The following is a 19,719-nucleotide window of genomic DNA, read 5'->3' as shown; positions in this document are numbered from 1 at the left end:
GAGGTGTTTATGTAATGTACAGATACACACGGGCCACCCGCACGTGTGGGCCATGTCAACAACTGACATGCGCAATTGAGGCTATTCCCGCCTCAACGATGTGCCGGTCGGCAGGCAACTTGCGTGGGCGTGCTTCAAAGCAACGACACATAGGTTTCGAGTACGCTCGGTCTCATAGTATATTTCGGCTGATACACATAACCGGGGTGCTAATTTCATTAAGGGAGTGATGATACAAGGAAGTGTAATTGATATAGTCTACCAACGAAGTACGAGTACGTCGTTAGGGATGAACTTACCGACGTCTTGTTTATAAAGCTGAACTCCGTCGGTACGAGATTATGACCCAAATTTTCTGCTGGCGAAATAGATACATACCAAGCCTAGCAAAGCCGTTTTGGGTTTGTATCTGTCAGAAAGAAGGCGGTTCTGGCACTGCGTGCCAGAACATCACGTGGTGTGGTCAACCAAGCTGAAAAAGAGCTCATGCGAGCTGAAAAAGGGCTCATGTAAGCTGAAATTTACGTAGTCAGTTCAGCTAGCAACGACTACTATTTACCACCATTCACAACTATAATAGAGGTTCTCTAACTAAGCCAAAGAGCACGGGGGAAGGAGGAGAGATCTCAATCAATCACTTTGAACTCCATCTTTTCCACCGAATCCAATATGCAGTGCAGTGTGCAGTGCTTCTGACAGTGTCCTTTCTGCCATTCGGTACGTACCTTTTTTGCCGGCAGAAAACGTACAGCATCCCAGCGGCCCAATTCTCGTCCCTGGGCCTGGGTTTGATCTCGCCAGGTACGTACCATTTATGTCAGCAAAAACTTGCTTGTTGGCGCCAGATTTTTGTCCTCCATGACCAGTTTTGCAGCATGTTAGAAATGGACCAAAATCGGGCCTTGATAAGAGCTAGTGGTCGGGGAAAGGTAACCTATAGTAGCAGAAAATTCATTGTCACTACGAGAACAACAACTAGGTTCGAGGGGACTAAATTAGGTCGCCTGCCGAGACCCTAAATTAGATTATCTAACTTCCATAGAAACCAACAGAAGAGACACGCCTTATGCTGGCAGAAAAGGTACGTACCTGATCGACTATGCCGGCAGAAAAGGTACGTACCTGATCTATTATGCAGGTAAAAAAGGTACGTATTGCCAGCAAAAGACGGGAACGTGCCAAGAACAAGCAGGGAAAGTCACGTGCTACATCACAAACGGTCAGCATTAACGAGCAATGTGGGCATATCTGGAAGGCGGGATAACAACGGTAGGCTGACGTTACAGTAGGCGCGTCAAGCACTCGGAAGTTCGACAAAATATGTCCTCCTGGACTCTAACCATTCAAATGAGAACCGTTCTCAATCACAGCTTTGACTAATTCCCGGGGTCTTTTCTTCAGCTCGGTAAAGCACTAAAACTCACCTAGGCCTTATACGCAGTCTTGGTAATGCATATTTCGCAATGTCTGGTGCCGACGGGGCAGATTCAGAAGAAGTAGGAAGAGGTGAGTCATAGTAGGGGTGATGACGAGGCAGAATACTGTTCCAATATTGCCACCCAGTCTTCGATGAAGGCGAAAGTGGCGGAAGGAAGAATGGCCAGGGTAACTCGAGGAGTAGGGAGGCTCCACTAAGAGGTAACTTCAGCAAGGGGCAGTTTGTAAAAATCTAAAGGAAGCAGCCTTCATGTACGTTGCATGCTTACTAGTGCATTCATCGTCACCCTTACCTCTGCAATTTGCCGTTGCTATGAAGGATGAACCAGGTGATCATCTGCCTGGGTAAGGCAACGTATATTAGTGGATCTTCTAAATGGTTCCATGTTCAGCTTCAAAGTGTGAGACTACCCTGTCTGTTCCTTCGGCCTCATGCACATCCAGGCAAAAACGACTGCGACTCCGCTAGTCCGGACTATATCCTTCCCTTAGGCTCCCAAGCCATAGACCGATGATCTATTCCCTGCTGGTATGCCAATAGGATCAATGATTGAAGGTCACTGATCCCTCGGTTAGCGTTCAATTGACGGTCTATGTGATCATTTCTTCCTTCAGCTGCCAGGGATCAATGATCGCTTGTCTCTTATGGTGTGATCGCGTCTTCTGTTAGTTGTGTCGCGTGAATTAGTAGTACATAGACTATTTTAGTTAGTTAGGTATCAGTAGTTACATTGTCCATTGTTAACAACTCGGTTAGCACGTGAGAACCGCTTTCACCACATATCCCGATGCTATATCGCATAACAAATATATTCTCCTCGGTTCTCAAGCTTTCAAGTAATAATTGTTCTTAATCACCGCATTGCCCAATTCCTAGGGTCTTTCTTCATGATGGTAAATGTAATAGTCTTAAGTTCATCTAGGGCTCATATACAAGTCTTGCTAATGCATTATTCGTTAAGTCTCGTACCGACGAGGCAGAAGCAGGAGAAGCAGGATAGTAGAAATCATGCCAACGGCAAATTACAGCAGAGGAACGAGGCAACGGTCAAGGCGAACGCCCTATTAGGAATGCACCGTGCATGAGTGCTGCCTCTTTCGTGTTCTTGCAAACTGTCCCTTGTGGTTGCCTTCTAGTGGAGCCCCTGTTCCGAGTCGCCCCTGACCATTCTTTCTTCCGCCATTTTCGCCTTCACCGAAGACTGCTGCCTGCTCTGCAGCAGTTCGTATATCCGAAATCAGCCGTCCCCGAACTGAGGAGTAAGCTAGTTCCCACATCAGCGGTGGCAACATTACCTCGAACAGTATTCTGCCTCGTCATCACGCGTATTATCTCTGGAGGATGAACTAGGTGATCACCGGCCGGGGCAAGGTAACGTATATTGGTGTGACCTTCTAGTTCTATGTTTAGTGTCAAAAGGTGAAAGTACCTTGTCCGTTTCTTCGTCTTCAAACGCAACCAAGCGAAACAGGCATGAATTATACCTAGGCGGGAGGTGGTATTAACTCGGTGCGTTCATGCCGATGTAACCACTGGTTAGGGCTGGAGATAAGAAGACGCTCGATGGTTGGGGAAGAGGAACTGTTGCGTGCACGAAATCGAGCCGGAGTTCCCGATTAAGTCGACTGGAAATCTACAGCCATTGCATGGAACTATTGGCCATTATACGGCTGATCCTGTAATTCGATCTTCCTTCATAAAAAGTGGTCGTTGTATCATTATTGGCAATGCCGGGAAAGCTTTTAACACGCTCCTTAGTAGTATAGGAGTTTAAAGTGCCGCCTACAAGTCTGGAGGACTCTTGCAGGCATGATTACGATGGGGGGGCTATAGGGCCACGCACTGTGCTGTCTAATGAGACTTCTTGGTAGTTCTTTCAACGGTTCCCATTTCCCCTGCCCAGTTTCTTAAGCACGCCTACTATCCCTAGTCTAACGAATATCTAGACTACTAGTTACAAACGCTTTAATCATCTTTACGTAATTCTCGAGTTATAAGGATTAAAGCTAGTTAGATATTTAATAAAATAATATTCGTAGATTTCCCGCTGTTCCAAAAGAAGAATGTAGACAAGTTAGTATACACCAATTCCTAGTTTGAAGACAAATGGTAGCTCTACTTGGTTTGATAATGGTAGCTGATTGCAACCGTGAGAAAAAAACGGAAGTTATGGGCTGGTGTCCCAAAACTGTGATCAGTTTGGATACGGCAATTATAGCCGGGACATCCCTGAGACTCAGCTCGGCTCCGGGCGATGCTCAGCGCGCCTCAGCTCCTGCTCAGGTTTTAAGCAAGCTTAATACGGATTTGGCTCAAAAACGTTGTCGGGGGCGACTATAGAGGTAGGTAGGAGGTACCTTAGGCTAGATAAGGTAGCTACCTATACAGAATTCACTCGCGCCCCCTGGACACCCTCTTGATCGTCCTCCAGACGCGGTCGAACCGCCTGTCGCCCTTTGCAAATTTGCACATGGCCGAATGGTCGCCGCTCATCATGTTGGCCTCTTCGTTGGGGAGCCACAGCAGCGCCGACGACTTGTCGACCACGACGGTCCCAAGAGCAGGGTGGGCGTGCTGCTCGTAGAAGCTGGCGATGGCGTACCTGTCCACCGACGGGCGGAAGTCCTCCGAGATTTGCAGCAGCTGCGCCGAGTTGGTCTCGAGTGTCTTGAGGAAGGTCGCCGGCGGCCTGTGCGTCGCGGTCGAGACTATGTCTGCAATCGTGTGTCCCCATCTGGCTGCGTCTGCGCCCCGGTGGGGCGTGCCGAAGAATACCTGGCCGAACATGTGGTCAGCACAAGAAAAAAGGGGGTTGGTGCTGGCTGGCAGCTTACTACGCCCTTGGTGGATTCCACGATGCCCTTCCACTTCGTTTCCGAGTGGGTTGCAAATGTCAGGGCCTAACCCCGGTGTGTGAGTTAGTATCATGTCCTCCTGTATCGTCTCTGCTGCAAACACACCTGCTTGATCACTATGCCTCCCAGGCTGTGGCCTATAAAGATGATAGGGCGCGCTTGGTCTCCCTGCGTAACAATGCATCACACGTTAACAGCAAGACACTTTGAGGTGCCTTTTTCCCTACAGCTCAGAGGAGGGCGGTCTTGTAACTGACGTGATCGTCCCGCATGTCCCTCACCGCCGCCAGCAATGCCTTGGCGTTCTCGCGCACGCCGAAGGCCGATTTGTTGCCAAAGGCCGTGGCGTCGTACTCGAACGACAGGACATGCGCGTTGGGGAGTTTCTGGGGTAGCAGATCCCGCAGCCACAGAGTACTGCTACTTTCAACATCAGCTCCGCCTCTCCACAGACCGAACCGGCGTTTGGCGGCTGCCTCGGTGGCGGTCCATGTGTTGAGGTAGTGGCCGTTCAGGCCGTGCACTGCTATGATGCTTCACATCGCGTTAGTTCCGTCGATAAAATCGTACTTGTGCGTCGCTGCACGCGTCGAAGTTGCATGTCGGCTTACTCGATCTGATCCGGAACGGAAGCTGCTGGTGTGTATAGGGGATGCAAATTCCCTCCGCCGTCTCCGTCACGAGCATCTTGGTTGTTATCCATCTTGGGCAAATTCAGCTGGCCAAGCAACAGAAGGAAGCATGTCCCTGAAACGCTAAACAAAGGGGGCTGGTTAAACGTGAGATGAAGACAATGCACGAACTAAATGGATTTGAGGCACATTGCAGGTTTAAATTCTTTGAAGACCAGCTAGAAATAATGTAACCAAACTATTTCCATCAACCACCAAAGTCCAACAGTATCGAACCTAACAAACCGCCCCCACGGGTTGGGTGCAAATTAGGCATTGGTGAGTCTGTGACTCATGCTCGAGGGTTGCTCCTCACTTGGCCTCGTTGGGCTCCCATTTGCTTATGAGGTGTGTAATTATGAAATGCACCATGTAGACACTGGTATGACCAGTGCAAGAAAGAGCCGCGAGATTGGACACCAAAGATGTTGTAGCAGCCTCTGCGTTGTCGTTTGCATGTTTTGGGACCCGAGATTTCAGCCCAAAGAGTAACCAGCCGCCCCCATCTCTTAGACCGCAAGGAATAATTACCGCGCGAAATAATTACCGCGAGAAATAATTACCGCGAGCAGTTCCGAGCCTTGTTATTTGAGTTAAATGAGCTTAAACCTCCTTAAAGCCCTCACCTGAAAGAGACTCTTGTCACCAACTCTGTCAACGTCAGCCTGTTTGCTCCGCCAATAATTTCGCTTAATACAGCGTATTGGTAGTTGAAGTACCTAAACAGACACCCTCCTGAACTGCTAGACGAAATCATTCAAAAATGGCAAAGAGAATGATGATCACGGAGCTGTACAACCCCACTGAGAAGGGATTTGGGGCCGCCGACCTCGAGTGAGTTTCCACGTTTCACCCCGACATGCACGTTTCACCCCGACATGCACGTCTCATCCCGACATGCACGTCTCATCTAATTAACTATATCGCCAGCCTGGTTCTCGTGCATGGCCTCGACGGCGACCCCGATGAGACGTGGCGTCACGCAGCCACCAAAAAGTCGTGGCCGGAGGAGCTCCTTCCTGCCGTGCGGCCGCGCACACGCGTGCTGTCGTTTGGGTACAACGGCGACATTTTCCGCAACGACTCGGCGGCCGGCATTCGCGGCAACGCGCGGGCGCTGCTCATGCACCTGGGAGCACACCGCGACGGCGCCGACGCCCGGAACCGGCCCATAGTCTTCGTAGCGCACTGCCTCGGCGGGCTCATCGTCAAGCAGGCGCTGTGCTTTGCCAGCCGCGAAGCCGGGCTCAAGCCCATCTTCCAGGCTGCCCGCGGCGTGGTAGGTCGACATCCGCTCTTACCAGGAGTGTCGGTGAAGAGAGTCGTTGACGATTAGCGACCTTAGTTCTTCTTCGGCACGCCTCACTTCCGTAGCGTCAAGAACCAGTGGCGGCGCATCGCCAAAGACCTTGCTCCCCTGTCAAGGACCGCGGGGCGAGGCCGTCGAGGCAAGCAGTCGTCTCTCGTCGACGCCATCACGCGTGACGCGGTGCAGCTCACCGAGATCTGCGAGGACTTTGCCGACGTCTCGCAGGAGCCGCTGCAGATTGTGAGCTTCTACGAGACGGGCCACTGGCCGGGCACCGGCTCCTGCATTGTCGACGAGTCGAGCGCCCGCATGGGCTTCGCCAACGAGCAGCCCGTGCCCGTCGACGACAACCACGTCGGCATCTGCCGGTTCAACGACGAGACGGACGGGACTTTCAAGATTATGTGCCAGCAGATAAAGAAGGTGCTAGGCGAAGTGGAGTCGGGGATGAGCAGCGCCGTCGGCATGCCGATCAAGTCGGGAGTGACCTGGTCTGTGGCCAGCGTGTCCAATACCGCCACGATTGGTGCTACTGCTGCCCCGCACGTCACCGAGAGGGTCAGGGTGATAGAATATGTGCGGGAAATCCCAGGCTGGCCGGCTGAGGGCGGTGGTTGTGTCTTCGAAGAGCCCAGTGTCCCCGGTACGATAATGGCGGCGCCATCTGACGGATATGATTATATTGCCACAACCCGTGTAGAAGAACAGGCCGAAATGCCGGGACATTTCCGGCGGGGACGTATTGTAAGGTGGATCAACAACCGCGTCCGACCCTAGCAGTCGGCTGTTTCATGGTGGTTTATGTGCTGGAGCAGGCAGCTGCTAGTAGGATGCGTTGCTCACTCATACGGAGGACCTGCTAATTAGTTAGCTACAAGAAATTCGGGAACGGGAACTATTATATAAATATATATGCCTATCCAAATATCACAAGTTACACTGCCGGCTTCAAGACAGCAGGGCAGAAGCTGACACGTAGTTCCGCGCATTCTTCTGAGCCGTGGGTCGTGACCAAGCTCGTAGACCGACTGCTGCTGACGCCAAGAGTTGAGAATCCTGGCCTCAATAAGCCATGCACATGTAAAAGCCTCAGGCAACAGTCCCAACACGCGGACGATCATTACGCGAAGGAGTGGCTTCCCTGTCAAAGACTCGTCCTTCACCAAAGTCTTTCCATTCCCACCATCCCACCAATTAAAAAAAAACATCACCGCACACCATCACAAAACGCCGCACCTGACAACACCACAAAGTGGTTTATTAAAGTCGCCTTCGATTAACTCGCATTTCAAGCCGAGCAAACGTTCTCCCACGACACCTCGTCTCACAAAAACACCCCCCACAAAGCAAAATGTTCCCCCTGTGGCACATCCCCGCGCTGATCCAAGCGACAACCATGACCTTCGGCGGGATGTGGCCTATGTGGGACGCGCAGGCCGCGATGGCCGAGTTCGGGTGGCCGGCGCGCATCGCCTCGGCGCCGGCCGCGGGTCCCGTCATGGTGCAGGGCCAGGCGCGCACGACCGTCATCGGCCTGCTCGTGGCCCTCTTCTACCTGCGCCGCGAGTACGCCGCCGTCGACGCCGTCATGGCCGTCACGGGGTTTTACGTTGGTGTTGTTGATTCATACCTCGTCTGGAGAGAGAATGATGGAGGGCTGAGCTGGGCCGCGTTCCGGCTTGTTGCCTCGTGGTTCTTTGGGCTCTGTGGGCTAAGGGGCTGGACCGCGTCGGCTGCGTGGTGATGCTGTGGGTGGCTGTGGTTTCTGGATGGGAGTATTTGGTATCATTCATGTATGGAGACATTTCAGGACCAGTGGCAGGGCCGCGAGACCGGCGTGGTGATAAATAAAAATTGTCTCGCTAGGATTAATCAACTTTTTCTTCAGATTCGCCCAGCTGTTCTTCACTTTACCCGCTGCAGTGAGTATATAATTGGAAAGATCTGAGCTTGCTAAGTACTCATATAACAACACTTTGGTAGTTTGGTAATAGATCCAAGTGTGGAAGGCGCTCCTTGAGTAATTAGACGAAAGAAAATACCGTGTAACTGTTGTGAGCTACCGCTGCACCAGCCAGAAAAAACAGATACCTGTTGCCTAAAGGTCTGTGCAACAGTGCATATATGTAATGTAGGCTGTAGCAGGTTGTAGGCTATCCCAGCACAATAATCAACAAACACTCTGCCTGTTCAACATGTTCAACACCCTTATATAAAACAATCTGAAATCAACGGATCGTTATCTCTTGTCGGTGATACATCTCGAGTTCGATCAACTGCGCATCGACGGCTTCGGCTAGTTCTGTAGTGATAGGCGATTCGCTGGTAGTACTCCCGGCCTGGCTCTCGCCTAAGAAGAAGGCCCCTCACGACTGTTTCGTCTCAGTACAGGATAATCACATGCGCCGCCGTGTCCTCGAATTGGGTCTCGCCATGCGGATGCCTGTATAGCGTATGTTCATCGCCGTTGACCAAGCTTCGACGGACAGGACAGTCTAGAACGCAATATACCCACTCGGTTTCTAGGTCCCATTCGATTCCAGCGCGACGCCTCAGCCCACCGCTCCCGTTCCGGCTCCAGCCCTTGGCGACGCAACGGAGAAATGGGCCACAGACGGTAAAGAATCAGTCTGAAACTCTGCCGAACGGGTCCGAGGGTGATGTTGGTGTGGTGCCAATACTGATGATCTCGCACACCGATCGCGCTGGGACATAACCCTCAAAGTGTATAGATGCATCCAGCGAAGCTACGAAAAGCTAGGCGCAACATATGTTTCGTAACAGTGCCCTGTTGTCTGCCGAACTTCTCACGCTGTGGGAGACGAGAGGCTGTAAAGCTGCTACGTTTTCCCTCTAGATCTTGCCTCCTGAAGGAGAGTTGACGAAACCAAGCGACAGGATTTTAAGGGTTTGTGTGCAGGGCCTGGTGGGACTGTTTCAAATGTGAAGGTAGAGGCGACTTGCCGGGTGCTGCGGAGGCGGGAATGTCTTTATATATATCCTTCACTGCACAGGAGCGTGTATAGGGGGGAGGGTTAATACCACCACGGTCCTCACGTGGAGCCCAAATGCCCAACTCATTGACACAGCCCAAGTTACAACGCCATCCAATCAAGATGGCCCCAAGGTCTACATGCCATGCTACCCTGCACTGGCGTATATAGTAGCAGGTACCGAGTATAAGCTATCATATTTTGGTAATAAATAAGAGGCATCCCAATATCAAACGTTCAAGATGCAAAATTTGCCGAGCCTGCTGATATGTAATCACTGAGCGTGATCCTAAGCCAGTACAACCTCCCGCACTCCCAGCCCCTTAAACTCGCCCAGCCGGTCCTGATAGATAAATCCCAAAGCCCTCCTCTCCCAAAAGGCTTCGGCTTGATTGCTCCCGTCTCGCGCAGCCGCCCCCTGCCGTACTACCAAAAGCGCCCACACAACCGGCCGATCCGGCGTCACATACAGCCCCGCATCAATCCCTTCTTGTGCCGTTGCCGGCCGAGTCTTGCCCGCCAGCATCCACTCTAGCTGGAAGTTATCGTAGCAGTCTGCCCTTGACAGTAATACTAGTTCACACGCCCGCTCGGCACGCAGCTCTTCCAAGAGCAGCCCCACGTCGCTGACCGCAAAGTTGCCCGCCGCCGAGGAATCATCGTGGTCGGTGTTGTTGTTGCCGCATTTGGGCCAGACAATAACATTGTCAAACCGCGAGAGACGCATTTCGAAACTACCGGCGCGGACGGTGCGCGCGCCGAAGTACAGCATTGGGTACGCTCGCGGAATCGCACGCCAGTTGACCATATCGCGGTCGTCCGCGTCCACCAGATCGGAGCATTGTCGTCCATATCCCCACTGACCTGATGTCAGCCGAGCTTGGTCCGAGGGGGTCCAGACACGGCGGATGATGGGAGCCGCGGGGGAAGGCGCTGTCGCGGCCTCGTTACTCCCCTGAGATGGCGACAGAGCATCGTAAACATAGTACACGATATCCTCTGTGCACGTCACCAGCCAGGTCTTGGGGTCTCCGCCAGGCGTCGACTTGGCATCCGGAAGCGCCGTCACAGCAACGCCAGCCCAGCCGGCCCAGCACCAACTCGGGAAGGCGGGCCGCCGGCGGACGTCGCGGAAGCCCTGCTGCCAGAAGCTCGGGTGCCAGAACAGGAGGCAAACGTCGAACGCGGACGTCAGCAGCCCGCACAGCAGGCCCGAGCCGGCGGCGACGGCGAGCCGCGTCAGGATCCCCGACAGGGCGCGGACGGCGTCGTCGTCGGGCTTGGTCAGGTGTCGGCCTGTGAACCGCAGCACCTGCTCGAGGTAGGCGCCGACGGGGTCCGGAATGGATTCGGGGAGAAACGGCGTCGCGATGCTCGCGCCCGATGGGTCTTCGAGACGCGCCTGCATCGGGTGCTGGTCCCATATCGTGTCTTCGGAGAAGCGTGCCGCGTGGCAGCGGAAGAAGATGCGGCCGTCGACGAAGATGAGGCACCGCCGTGAGAGGACCTGCTCCTGCATTCTGACACAAACGTGTTAGCACTGCGGTTACGCCAGTGTGTTAATGGTGGTGACTGCAGTTACGCCAGTGTGTTAATGGTGGTGACTGCGGTTACGCCAGTGTGTTAATGTTGGTGGAGGTATGTCAATCTCAGGCCACTTACGTCCAGCCCCGGGACGAGTAGTGAGTCGTCCCGAGGTACTCAGATATACCCCCAGTGAATACGGCCAACTTGACGCCCGGCACTACCTCCCTGACAGGTTGCTGGGCAAGGCGTTCCACGTCGTAATGGATACCCGTCAGGCCACTGTTTTGGTCCTTTCCGTTTGCGGCAATGACGGTAGCGAGTGCGCCCTCGTAAATGATATCCATATTCTCGATGCCGTGCGCCATGTCCTGTCCGTCGTCCTGCACGAGACACAGGGCGTCGATCCACAGGTATCGCTCCCCCATCAGGGCCACCAGCCGCATTGCATCCTTAACCGTCTGCGACAGCTCGCTGTGGATGGCTCCAAGGCCGCGAGGCTCGTACAGTCTTGCGAGGTTACTTCTCAGCAGCCGGAAGCTCGGTGCCCGGCCCCAGACGTAGCTGAGGGCCACATAGCTCTCCGGGGCCGTGATTTCGACCAACCGCTCTTCGCGGACATCGATGGCCCGGAGGAAGCGCAGCGGCTGGTTCACGCGGCCGGGGATCGGACCAAAACGCAGCGGTAGGGGCCGGCACTCGGCGTGGTGGTGCTTCTCGCAAGTGTACAGCCATCTCCGCAGCAGATCTGGGGGGATCTGGGGCTGGACCAGACGCGCGAAGCCATGCGGCGTCTCCGTGGCGCCGCCGTCATCTTCTGCCACGAATACGATGGGGTTTGCGGTCGAGCCCATGATGGAGAAACCGCCGCTCCCCTCGTCCCATTTGGCCGTGACTTGTCGGTCCCAGGCGTAGTGGCCCTCGCCGGCACGCGAGACCCACATCAGCCAGCAAAACGGGCACTGCCGAGCCGAGAAGCCCACTTCTCGCTTGATGCCGAGTCTGTACTCGTTGGCTTGTCTGGAAAAGCCGGCAAAGTCCATCTCGGCACATTGTGCACACAGCTGCCCTCTCTGGTGGGAGTGAGAGTGTCAGAACCCATTTGTGAGAGAGGGGCCGAGGAGTGGGATTTAATTATGGAACCGTATTCACCCCATCATCGTTTCTCAGCTTGGCTCTCTCGATCACGGCGTCAGCCATGGTTTGAACTTGTGTAGTTTGCGGGTCGTTGGAATTACTTGGAAGGTGGGATAGGTTTCAACGACAGTCTACTGCAGCTGCCAAAGATGGCCTCTACTGTAGCTACCAAAGACGGCCTCTACTGCAGCTGCCAAAAGACGGCCCAACGCGACGATGGGGTCGGAACCGTCGAAGGCGGGGTCGCACGTGTCCCGGGTAGCAATAGGTAGCCCTACGTTTGCGGATGGTCACACCCAATCAACATGATTATCGCCTGTCGCCTTCATATGTAGCTTGTGTCGGAAGGAGCCGCATCTAAGCCACATATGGGCGCAGGTGGCGCACATGCTAGACCGTTTACAGCCTAGACTGTGTCAGCCGAATGCCGCATAACTACTGTATTCAGGTTATCCCACCTTTCTGAACCTTCCGAATAAAAAGCACTTTTGGCCCTCAATTGATGCAGCGTTGTATGTGACAGCTTGCACTGCGAAGCATGTGAACATCAAGCTTCCTCCATACCTACCTCGCGGTGCAACCTTTGGGCTAAAAGAGCCGACGCGTTGGGCGACTTAGAAGAGCCGACGCGTTGGTGCCGAAGGGTCTAAGCCTGCCAAGATAAGTTGCGTTGGTACCGAAGGGTTTAAGCCTGCCAAGATAAGTTACATAGTAGGCGGCTATTGCTCAACTCCGGGAAACGAGAAGCCGAAAAGGAAATCCGGTGTCAGTTTGGGTGGCAAATCCTGTTTTTGGCAACCCCTGCCTAGACTAGTCTAGATTCTGATCTGTGGCTTGCAGCTTCCAGGCGTTTTACCGGTCTAGAAGCCGATTTATTGGGTCTGCGGAAGCAGCTGAAAGACGCCCTGGTCATTTCGCCACCAACACAGGCCCGGCCGGCAAATCACGTTCGCCGTCGTTTGGCTCCTATCAGATCTGCTAGGCCAGTTGAGGAAAGATGGGCAGGTATCTGTATTTCTGCGGCGCGTGGCCTGTCCTCGGACTTAAAGGCTCAGGCCGCCGCGAAGACGGATAATTAAAGCCAAGAGCCTCCCGGCTTTCCGTCTCGCGAAACAATTAGCTCCATCGCTTTGAAGCAGCCGAAGACACCTCTGTCAGGATCGAACCAAGGCCTCACCACGATGCTCGGCAAACTCTTACCCCTCGCCCTACTCTTTTCCATCCCGCTGCCGCAGCCCGCGCAGGCGCAGTCGAGTTCGATTAGCGTCGGCCCGCTGCTGACCTGCTCCATCACGACATTTGGCTGCCCTAGCGGCGGGTGCTGCACCATCGACGGCTGCTGCGCCGGCGGCTGCTGCGCGAACGGGTACACGTGCATCAACGAAGCGACAAACCCGGCGTGCTGCCCCGTGGGCGACGCCACCAAGTGCGGCACCGTGTCGGCGGTATGTCATAGACCACAACCACAAACTAATCAACAAAAGATAGGATCTCTGACAAATCACAGCCGTCGCCAGGATCCGGCACCGGCACCGGCACAGGTTCGGGAGGCCACACGTGCACGGGCATCGACAACTGCCCGAGAGACCCGACAGTCGGCCGCGGCTGGACCTGTCTCCTGGGCAAGACGTGCGGCTTCTCCTTCGGCGAGTGCAATCCCTGCCCGTACATTGCCGGGGGCGGCTCGGGCACGGGCAGCAGCTCCGATGGCGGCTCGAGCAGCAGCGGGTCGGGCTCGCCGACGTCCAGCAGCGGCGCGTCCGGTACCACTCCGCCCCCGACGGCCAGCTCTGGTGCTGCGGCGGTGAGCACCAGTACCAGCACGAAGTCGTCTTTTGGGCTCCGCTCGGCGGACACCAGAGCGTGTTTGCCCTGGCTGGCGGCGCTTGGGGTTGGCGTGGTGTGTTTGCTTTAATTAGGGTTCGTCTGGTGGGTTGAGTGGTGTCGTCAGATTCGGCATTTTGGGATACGATGGGGCCCCGAACCTCTTTTACTTCGTTGTTTGCTTTGATGACCAACGTAGTGACACAGTTTACGCAGTGACACACCGACCTTACAAGTTGCCTTGCGTAAGTAAAGTATCTAGTTTAGAAGTCTTAATTTAGATCTACACTTTTTGTATCAAGACATCAGTCCGCGAAGAAATCCCAACCATCTACAACAACTTCAGAACATTCAAAAAATATCAGTTCAAGTAACCTAGGAACCTAGTGATCGACAAACATAATCAGCGGATCATAGCCGCTTTCATCATCCCGTTCCTCAGGCTCGATACCTAGAATCTTTTGCGAAGTCGGGCAGCCCTCTGCCTCACTTCATCTGCTTCAGCAATGTGACCAAGACCCCGCAGCACTAAGCTCAATTTGTACTCTGAACGGACTATGCTCTTTGTATCTTCGCCGTATTGCCGGTAAATATCAATGCCGTGATTCAGGTGCTGTCTGTATCAAAGGTTGTTAGCCTGTTAAAGTCCCAGATGATGGAGGTGAAGGTGCGAGGGAGGGGCAAGCGACGTACATAGCACCGTTGAAGTCCCGCACCCGATGACGATGCCAGGCAAGTTTGGGGTAAGATGCTGCCGTGCTGGGTCGCCAAAAGGAAACACAAGAATAGATTCTGGCCAGCGGACAAGCGGGCTGATGAATGGATCTCCGCCATGTATGGTACGGTACTCTTTCACAAATCCAGCGTGTGCGTGGTATAAATCTGAGGTCAAAATATCGGATACATTTTACAAATGTAAGCATGAAAACTAATTAGATATCAGCTTAGAAGTGCAACCGTGTTGAGGTAGGCGTCTAAATTCAAGCTGGTCCCTCCTGAGGGGTTCTGTTCAAGCCAAAGGTTGTTCAGGTTGATGACTTTTCGTTCAAGGTCAAGGTATGTCTCCAGCTGTGACACAAATGCCTCCAAAGCCCGCTGGGCATGGGGAGCTGGGAATGGAAAAAAATGTTCGGGATACAGCAGTATTATTAGCTTCTTGAGGGTTGAAGGAGGTATTCCCCCTTTGAAGCTGCTCATGACTTGGCTGATAGTTTCGATACTTCTTCCTAAGAGGCTAACGGTATCGTAGACGCTGTATTCATTAGTCAGTTCTCATCGTTCATCCTAGTAACGTAGACTTACAGGCTGACTGGAACAAGGCCCTCATTGCTGATAATCCCGGTAGTAGTTCTGAAGCTGAAAATGCCTTGAAATTCCGCGGGCAGCCGGACACTCCCGGTTGCTAGTATTGCACTTTCAGACAGCTTTCTCGATTCAGGGTAGGGCTGCCTACTGTCTGTTCCAAGCGCAAGGTTCAGCCAGTCATATGCTGCTATCGCGGCCCCGCTGCCCGCACTGCTTCCCTCGGTTGTCTGATACCCATCACCCCTTGGGTTGAATGGGCAAAATTCGTCAACCCAATCCGCCGTTAGTTCTTCATCCAGTGCGAGCTGATCCGACCTGGTCTTGCGCACAACCACAGCTCCCAGTTCAATGAGCCTCTGGACTGTCGGTGCAGAAATCTCCTTGGCGGGATATAAACTTTTGAAGGCACGGTTTGATGCCCTAGTTGGGTAGCCAGCAACGTCGATCACATCCTTAACTCCGATGCGGAGTCCGGCGAGGGGCGTATTCTCGAATGGCCGAGCATGCAGCCGAGATGGAACGGCGACGTATCGACCAAAAACTTTAGATCTAGAGTCGGTAATCAGCCTGATTATTTTGTCCACTCCGTTGCTGCATCTAACACTTACTTTGTTTTGTGCTCTGAGGATACCAAGCTGGTTGAAACAAAGGCTTCTTGGACATCAGGGTAAAGCCTCAGCGCAGGATATAGACCTCCTCTTGCAAGGAAATACGGCCCGGGTGGTAGGTCCGCCGAGTTTGATGTATGGATGCTAAATATGAAAGCGCTGTGCAATGGCAGCCACTCTTCAGCTTTGGCATCAACTTATAAAGGCGTCTGAGTGTTGGCTCTGATAATGATTGTCACGAGAAACGATGGGTTCAAGACATCGTCTTTGCGCCAGATAGTTATCAACGGTGGCCTGTAGCCCAGAGGCCGAGATACACGACTCAAATCCCGTGAGCTCAAGGACTGCCGCCGGGACCAGTATATCGTGGGGTGGGTTAGGAAGTTGATCGGGGACTTAAACGGTACCTGGCATTATATTAGAAGGCAGAGACACCTGAGGGCAGTTATACTTGATGCGTACAGCCGTATCTTGTGATGGAGCGAAGATCTGGGAGTCGCCTAGGGTTAGGACGGTCCCAGCCGAGCTCCAGGCCACAGCGCCGCTGGTGAGCCCCTGTGCTTCGATCAATTCAACCGGAGGAATGATGCGGTTCTGGTTCTAGACGCCACTGCCTACATATTCCATTGTCGTAGAAAGTGCGACCGGAATGACGGCGTTGAAGGATGGCAACATGGCCGTCGGCCGGTGAACTGCAGGTCGTTGTTGGCGGCCCGGGAAGGTGGCATCGACATGAGAGAATGGGAGAGACGACTCGCTTCAACAAGTTGGCCTGTGGTGCATGCTGTAAAAATGAAAATCAGGCCATTTTCGGCACTAAAGTACTTTAATTATCACATACCCCAACAACTAGACGAGACAGGCGCGACATCGGACGGACTGCACAGTGCACTCCCTCCGGTGGCGGTTCTCTAGATGCACCACGGCCCACTTTTGCTAGGGTTCGGAGGCTTGCTTTTGAGATCGATCTCACGGTGTTGGCTGATTTGCCAGGTGCCGTTCTATGCCTGTAGTTCCGCTCAAGTGTATTAAAACTCCCTGCAATAGCCCTGAAGATCGTTATCTTCTTACACTGTGAAAGATTGGCTTGTCCACTAGGAGGGTGACACTTGTGTTGGCCCTAGCCTCCGTACGCAACCTTTAATTCGCTGACGGAAAGAAAGCTTATATAATGTAATTACTTGGTTCTGTATTGAATAAGTGGATACGGCACAACGTACCCTGTTAAATATTATGACAACTTAGCCGTGCATCATCAAACTTCCAAACTGTCCAACCTAACCAACCGAGGCGAGGAAACATGTTTCCCCTCATCTTGTTCATCATCCAACACGGCCCAAAATATCAAATCCCCGCCAGATTCCGTCTCCATATCGGTCCAAATGGGATTCGACACAGTCTGCGTATCCTCGCCCACGGCCCAGCGGCAGCCCTATGCTCAGCCCGTCTCCTCCCCTCGCAGCAGGTCAGCCAGCGCTAGTCAAAAAAACACAAACACAGCAATCATCACGCCACGCCACGCAAACAAACTCACCCCGTAGACGAAGCTCCGCCTCTCATCCTAACCTTGCGCCACGTCAGCCTATGCCCATCGCGGGGCTGGACAAACAGTCGGCGGACGGCGTCCCCCAGATTCTCGCGCAAACACGCCAGGATCTTGCCGACGAGGACCATCTCGAGGCTGCGCAGCGCGACAGCGACGTCCTTGGCCGCGGGCGCCGGCACGCCCCACACGGGATGGCACTCGCCGTGGCTGGGGCGGGTGGCGATGGGGCCGCGCCCGCCTTCGCCGTGCGGCAGCGAGCACAGCAGGCCCGCGCACAGCAGGCACGGCTGGCGGCTCGTCCCGAAGTACAGCAGCGTCGGGTGGTGCTGTCGGCCGCGGCTGCGTTGCTGGGGATCGGCAATCAGGTACGGCAGTGGCGGGCCGTAGTAGCGCGCCACGAGCTGCATCTCGGCGTGCAGGGCGCGGGGGCGGCGGCATGCGGCGACGAAGTCGGGGCGCGGGCGCCAGCCAGCCGGCATGGGCGCGAGGCCGAGGCGGTGGCACGCGGCGTCGGCGGCCAGGCGGTAGCGCCGGCGCAACCGCTGCTGCTGTTGCGTCTGCACCACCAGCTGAAACCGCACGCGCCGGAACCGCGGCCGCTGCGCGGCGACCTGCTGCAGCACGCCGCAGTCGTAGACGGGCCGCGCAAGCGTGCACAGCTGCCGCCAGGCCGCCTCCGCGCTCTCTGGGTGTGTCGTGTGGATCAGCGCGTGCACGGCCGGCGAGCTGACGCACGCGTACGCCCGCCGCACGAGCTGCTGCCGGTGCGAACCCAAGCCCGTCGTGGTGAAGGTGGCAGTACGCGGGAACCACAGCAGCCGGCGCATCTCGATCCATGTCCTGTGCGCGGGCGTCAGGCTTGACATACCGCTGCCCCGCCGGCTGCTGTTGCCTCGCGCCGGCGCTGGCGCCGTCTCGCGCAGCGCGTGCTCCAGGTTGCGCGCCCAAGCGTCGACGCGCTGGCTGTTGAAGGCGATGACGTCGTTTTCGAATTCTCCTGCGTCAGGGTCAGCTAGCAAGGCGCACGAGTTGGAAAAGGTAGGTGAGTTCAGGGGTAAAAATAAAGGGGCGGCCGGAAATATTGGCAGACGGGACCCCCACCTCGGAGCACAGAACCGGCCAGGAAGCCGCCGAGTCTGTGGCAGAGGGCCTGGACGGCGTGGATCTCGCCGGGGCGCTTGGGGAGCGATGTGAAGCCGTCGTTGCGCGCCACGTCGACCTCGACGCGGTCGGCAAACTCGCGCATCGCCGTCGCGACCACGTGTCCCCAGGCATCGCTCGGCGAGAGGAGCTGCGCGGCGCTGTCGAGGAAGCGCTCCCGGTAGGGTCGGGCCGAGTTGGGGTTTGACCCGTCGAGCTCGGCCACCACGCCGCCGTGGCCCGCGTCCTCAAACGTGCTCCGCTCTTCGCCCTCGTCTTCGCGGGTTGGATTAGAGCCGGAGTCCTCCGCGCGGTCAAAGCCCGCGTCTTGCTTCTCGGTCAGGAAGGCGAGAGCGTGGCTTGCCCACACGATGCGGGCCGCCGCCTCCTCTGCCTGCTTCGCCTTAGTGCCTCTCATAGTGTTAGGTGGATGTCTATCATGCTTTGAACCCGGTTTGGCACTGAATGCACGGTAATTGTTGGCTTTTACAAGCGGTAAACTGCTTGTGCGACTCTTGTTGATAATTTCATCGCTCCCTTGTTTGCGGACCAGTGAGGTGCTCGTGAGGCACAGCAGGAGTGTAATAGTAGGCAAACCTCTACGCTTTGTTTGTAGTCGATTGTTCATTGATGCCTCCAGATGATTCGATTCCCGGACGCAGGGCCGAGAGAATAAACGGCCAAATTTGAAGTAGCTACGGCAAGCACCACTGCTAGTTGTCATACACAGTGCCTCTGTAACTTGAACAACGCTACTGAGACAGGGGCAAGACGGACTCATGCAACTTGCAAGTGAGCTGTCACGTCCGTTATCCTTGACGCCGAGCTATAGCTGGGATGGGATAAAGGCGCATCCGTTCACGTCCTCCTTTTTTCAGCATGGGTGAGGAGCGGAAAAGAGGTAGTCGTCTCGGCTAGTGTGCAGACCAGGCGGGATTCAAGCAACTGGCAGAGCAATTGCAGAGGCTCTTAGCCCACATCTCGTTGTTCTTGCCGCGGGTTCTGGCAGGGTAGCGCATGAACTGTAGGTAGGCGTGGGACATGACCTCAAGTTCCTTGACCTTGGGCTCCACGAAGGCCTTGGGATCGACACGCGGTACGTGGCTGTTATCCTAGGCGCGGTACTCGGCGAGCGCGAGCGCCGTCTGACACGCGTTGCGGATCTGGCGGCCGTTCCACAGCTCGTCGGGGTAGTCCTTAAAGTGCTTCTTTACATACTTGTGGATTTCGTCATGCTCGATATAAATTACCACAATACTGGGGTACTCAATCTCAGTTTCATATCACTGGGAGTAAGAGTTTATACACCGTAAGTTATCTGAAAGAGCGGCCTTTTGAACATCCCCGGCAGCTGCCGCGGCACAAGATG

The 19,719-nt window shown here is 54.7% G+C and overlaps 7 protein-coding genes across 7 annotated transcripts; 3 read left to right on the top strand and 4 right to left on the bottom strand.

Annotated features, from left to right (window-relative positions):
* Positions 1-3,829: 3,829 nt before the first annotated feature.
* Positions 3,830-4,996, bottom strand: B0T26DRAFT_657939 (uncharacterized protein; the record flags this gene model as incomplete). The annotated part of the gene is made up of 5 exons (XM_060438829.1): positions 3,830-4,271; positions 4,397-4,461; positions 4,551-4,713; positions 4,753-4,827; positions 4,905-4,996. 5 exons carry the CDS (start codon positions 4,994-4,996, stop codon positions 3,830-3,832), a joined length of 837 nt encoding a protein of 278 aa, XP_060290513.1.
* Positions 4,997-5,895: 899 nt separating this feature from the next.
* Positions 5,896-6,705, top strand: B0T26DRAFT_600924 (uncharacterized protein; the record flags this gene model as incomplete). The annotated part of the gene is made up of 2 exons (XM_060435736.1): positions 5,896-6,243; positions 6,310-6,705. Coding segments are annotated over 2 exons (744 nt in total), but the record flags the coding sequence as incomplete, so codon positions are not given.
* Positions 6,706-7,450: 745 nt separating this feature from the next.
* Positions 7,451-8,166, top strand: B0T26DRAFT_732142 (uncharacterized protein). Its single transcript, XM_060443093.1, has one exon. The coding sequence runs from the start codon at positions 7,625-7,627 to the stop codon at positions 8,015-8,017; it is 393 nt and encodes a 130-aa protein (XP_060290511.1). The 5' UTR covers positions 7,451-7,624; the 3' UTR covers positions 8,018-8,166.
* Positions 8,167-9,549: 1,383 nt separating this feature from the next.
* Positions 9,550-12,216, bottom strand: B0T26DRAFT_876580 (heterokaryon incompatibility protein-domain-containing protein). The gene is made up of 3 exons (XM_060448108.1): positions 11,943-12,216; positions 10,929-11,863; positions 9,550-10,786 (listed from the first exon to the last, which is right to left on the bottom strand). The coding sequence occupies exons 1-3, from the start codon at positions 11,988-11,990 to the stop codon at positions 9,556-9,558; spliced, it is 2,214 nt and encodes a 737-aa protein (XP_060290510.1). The 5' UTR covers positions 11,991-12,216; the 3' UTR covers positions 9,550-9,555.
* A 623-nt stretch (positions 12,217-12,839) lies between these two features.
* On the top strand, positions 12,840-14,091 carry B0T26DRAFT_732139 (uncharacterized protein). Its single transcript, XM_060443092.1, has 2 exons — positions 12,840-13,372; positions 13,435-14,091. The coding sequence occupies exons 1-2, from the start codon at positions 13,109-13,111 to the stop codon at positions 13,840-13,842; spliced, it is 672 nt and encodes a 223-aa protein (XP_060290509.1). The 5' UTR covers positions 12,840-13,108; the 3' UTR covers positions 13,843-14,091.
* Positions 14,092-14,977: 886 nt separating this feature from the next.
* On the bottom strand, positions 14,978-15,719 carry B0T26DRAFT_681302 (amidase signature domain-containing protein; the record flags this gene model as incomplete). The annotated part of the gene is made up of 4 exons (XM_060440625.1): positions 14,978-15,003; positions 15,054-15,080; positions 15,205-15,597; positions 15,665-15,719. The coding sequence occupies 4 exons, from the start codon at positions 15,717-15,719 to the stop codon at positions 14,978-14,980; spliced, it is 501 nt and encodes a 166-aa protein (XP_060290508.1).
* An 856-nt stretch (positions 15,720-16,575) lies between these two features.
* B0T26DRAFT_681301 (uncharacterized protein) lies at positions 16,576-18,768 on the bottom strand (the record flags this gene model as incomplete). The annotated part of the gene is made up of 4 exons (XM_060440624.1): positions 16,576-16,665; position 16,885; positions 17,199-18,207; positions 18,312-18,768. 4 exons carry the CDS (start codon positions 18,766-18,768, stop codon positions 16,576-16,578), a joined length of 1,557 nt encoding a protein of 518 aa, XP_060290507.1.
* Between the last annotated feature and the right edge of the window lie 951 nt (positions 18,769-19,719).

The sequence above is a fragment of the Lasiosphaeria miniovina genome (genome assembly GCF_030549165.1).
Source record: "Lasiosphaeria miniovina strain SMH2392-1A chromosome Unknown B0T26scaffold_8, whole genome shotgun sequence".
Taxonomy (NCBI): Eukaryota; Fungi; Ascomycota; class Sordariomycetes; order Sordariales; family Lasiosphaeriaceae; genus Lasiosphaeria; species Lasiosphaeria miniovina.
The sequence above is the reverse complement of the archived record's forward strand: the minus strand, read 5'-3'. Positions and strand labels throughout refer to the sequence as shown.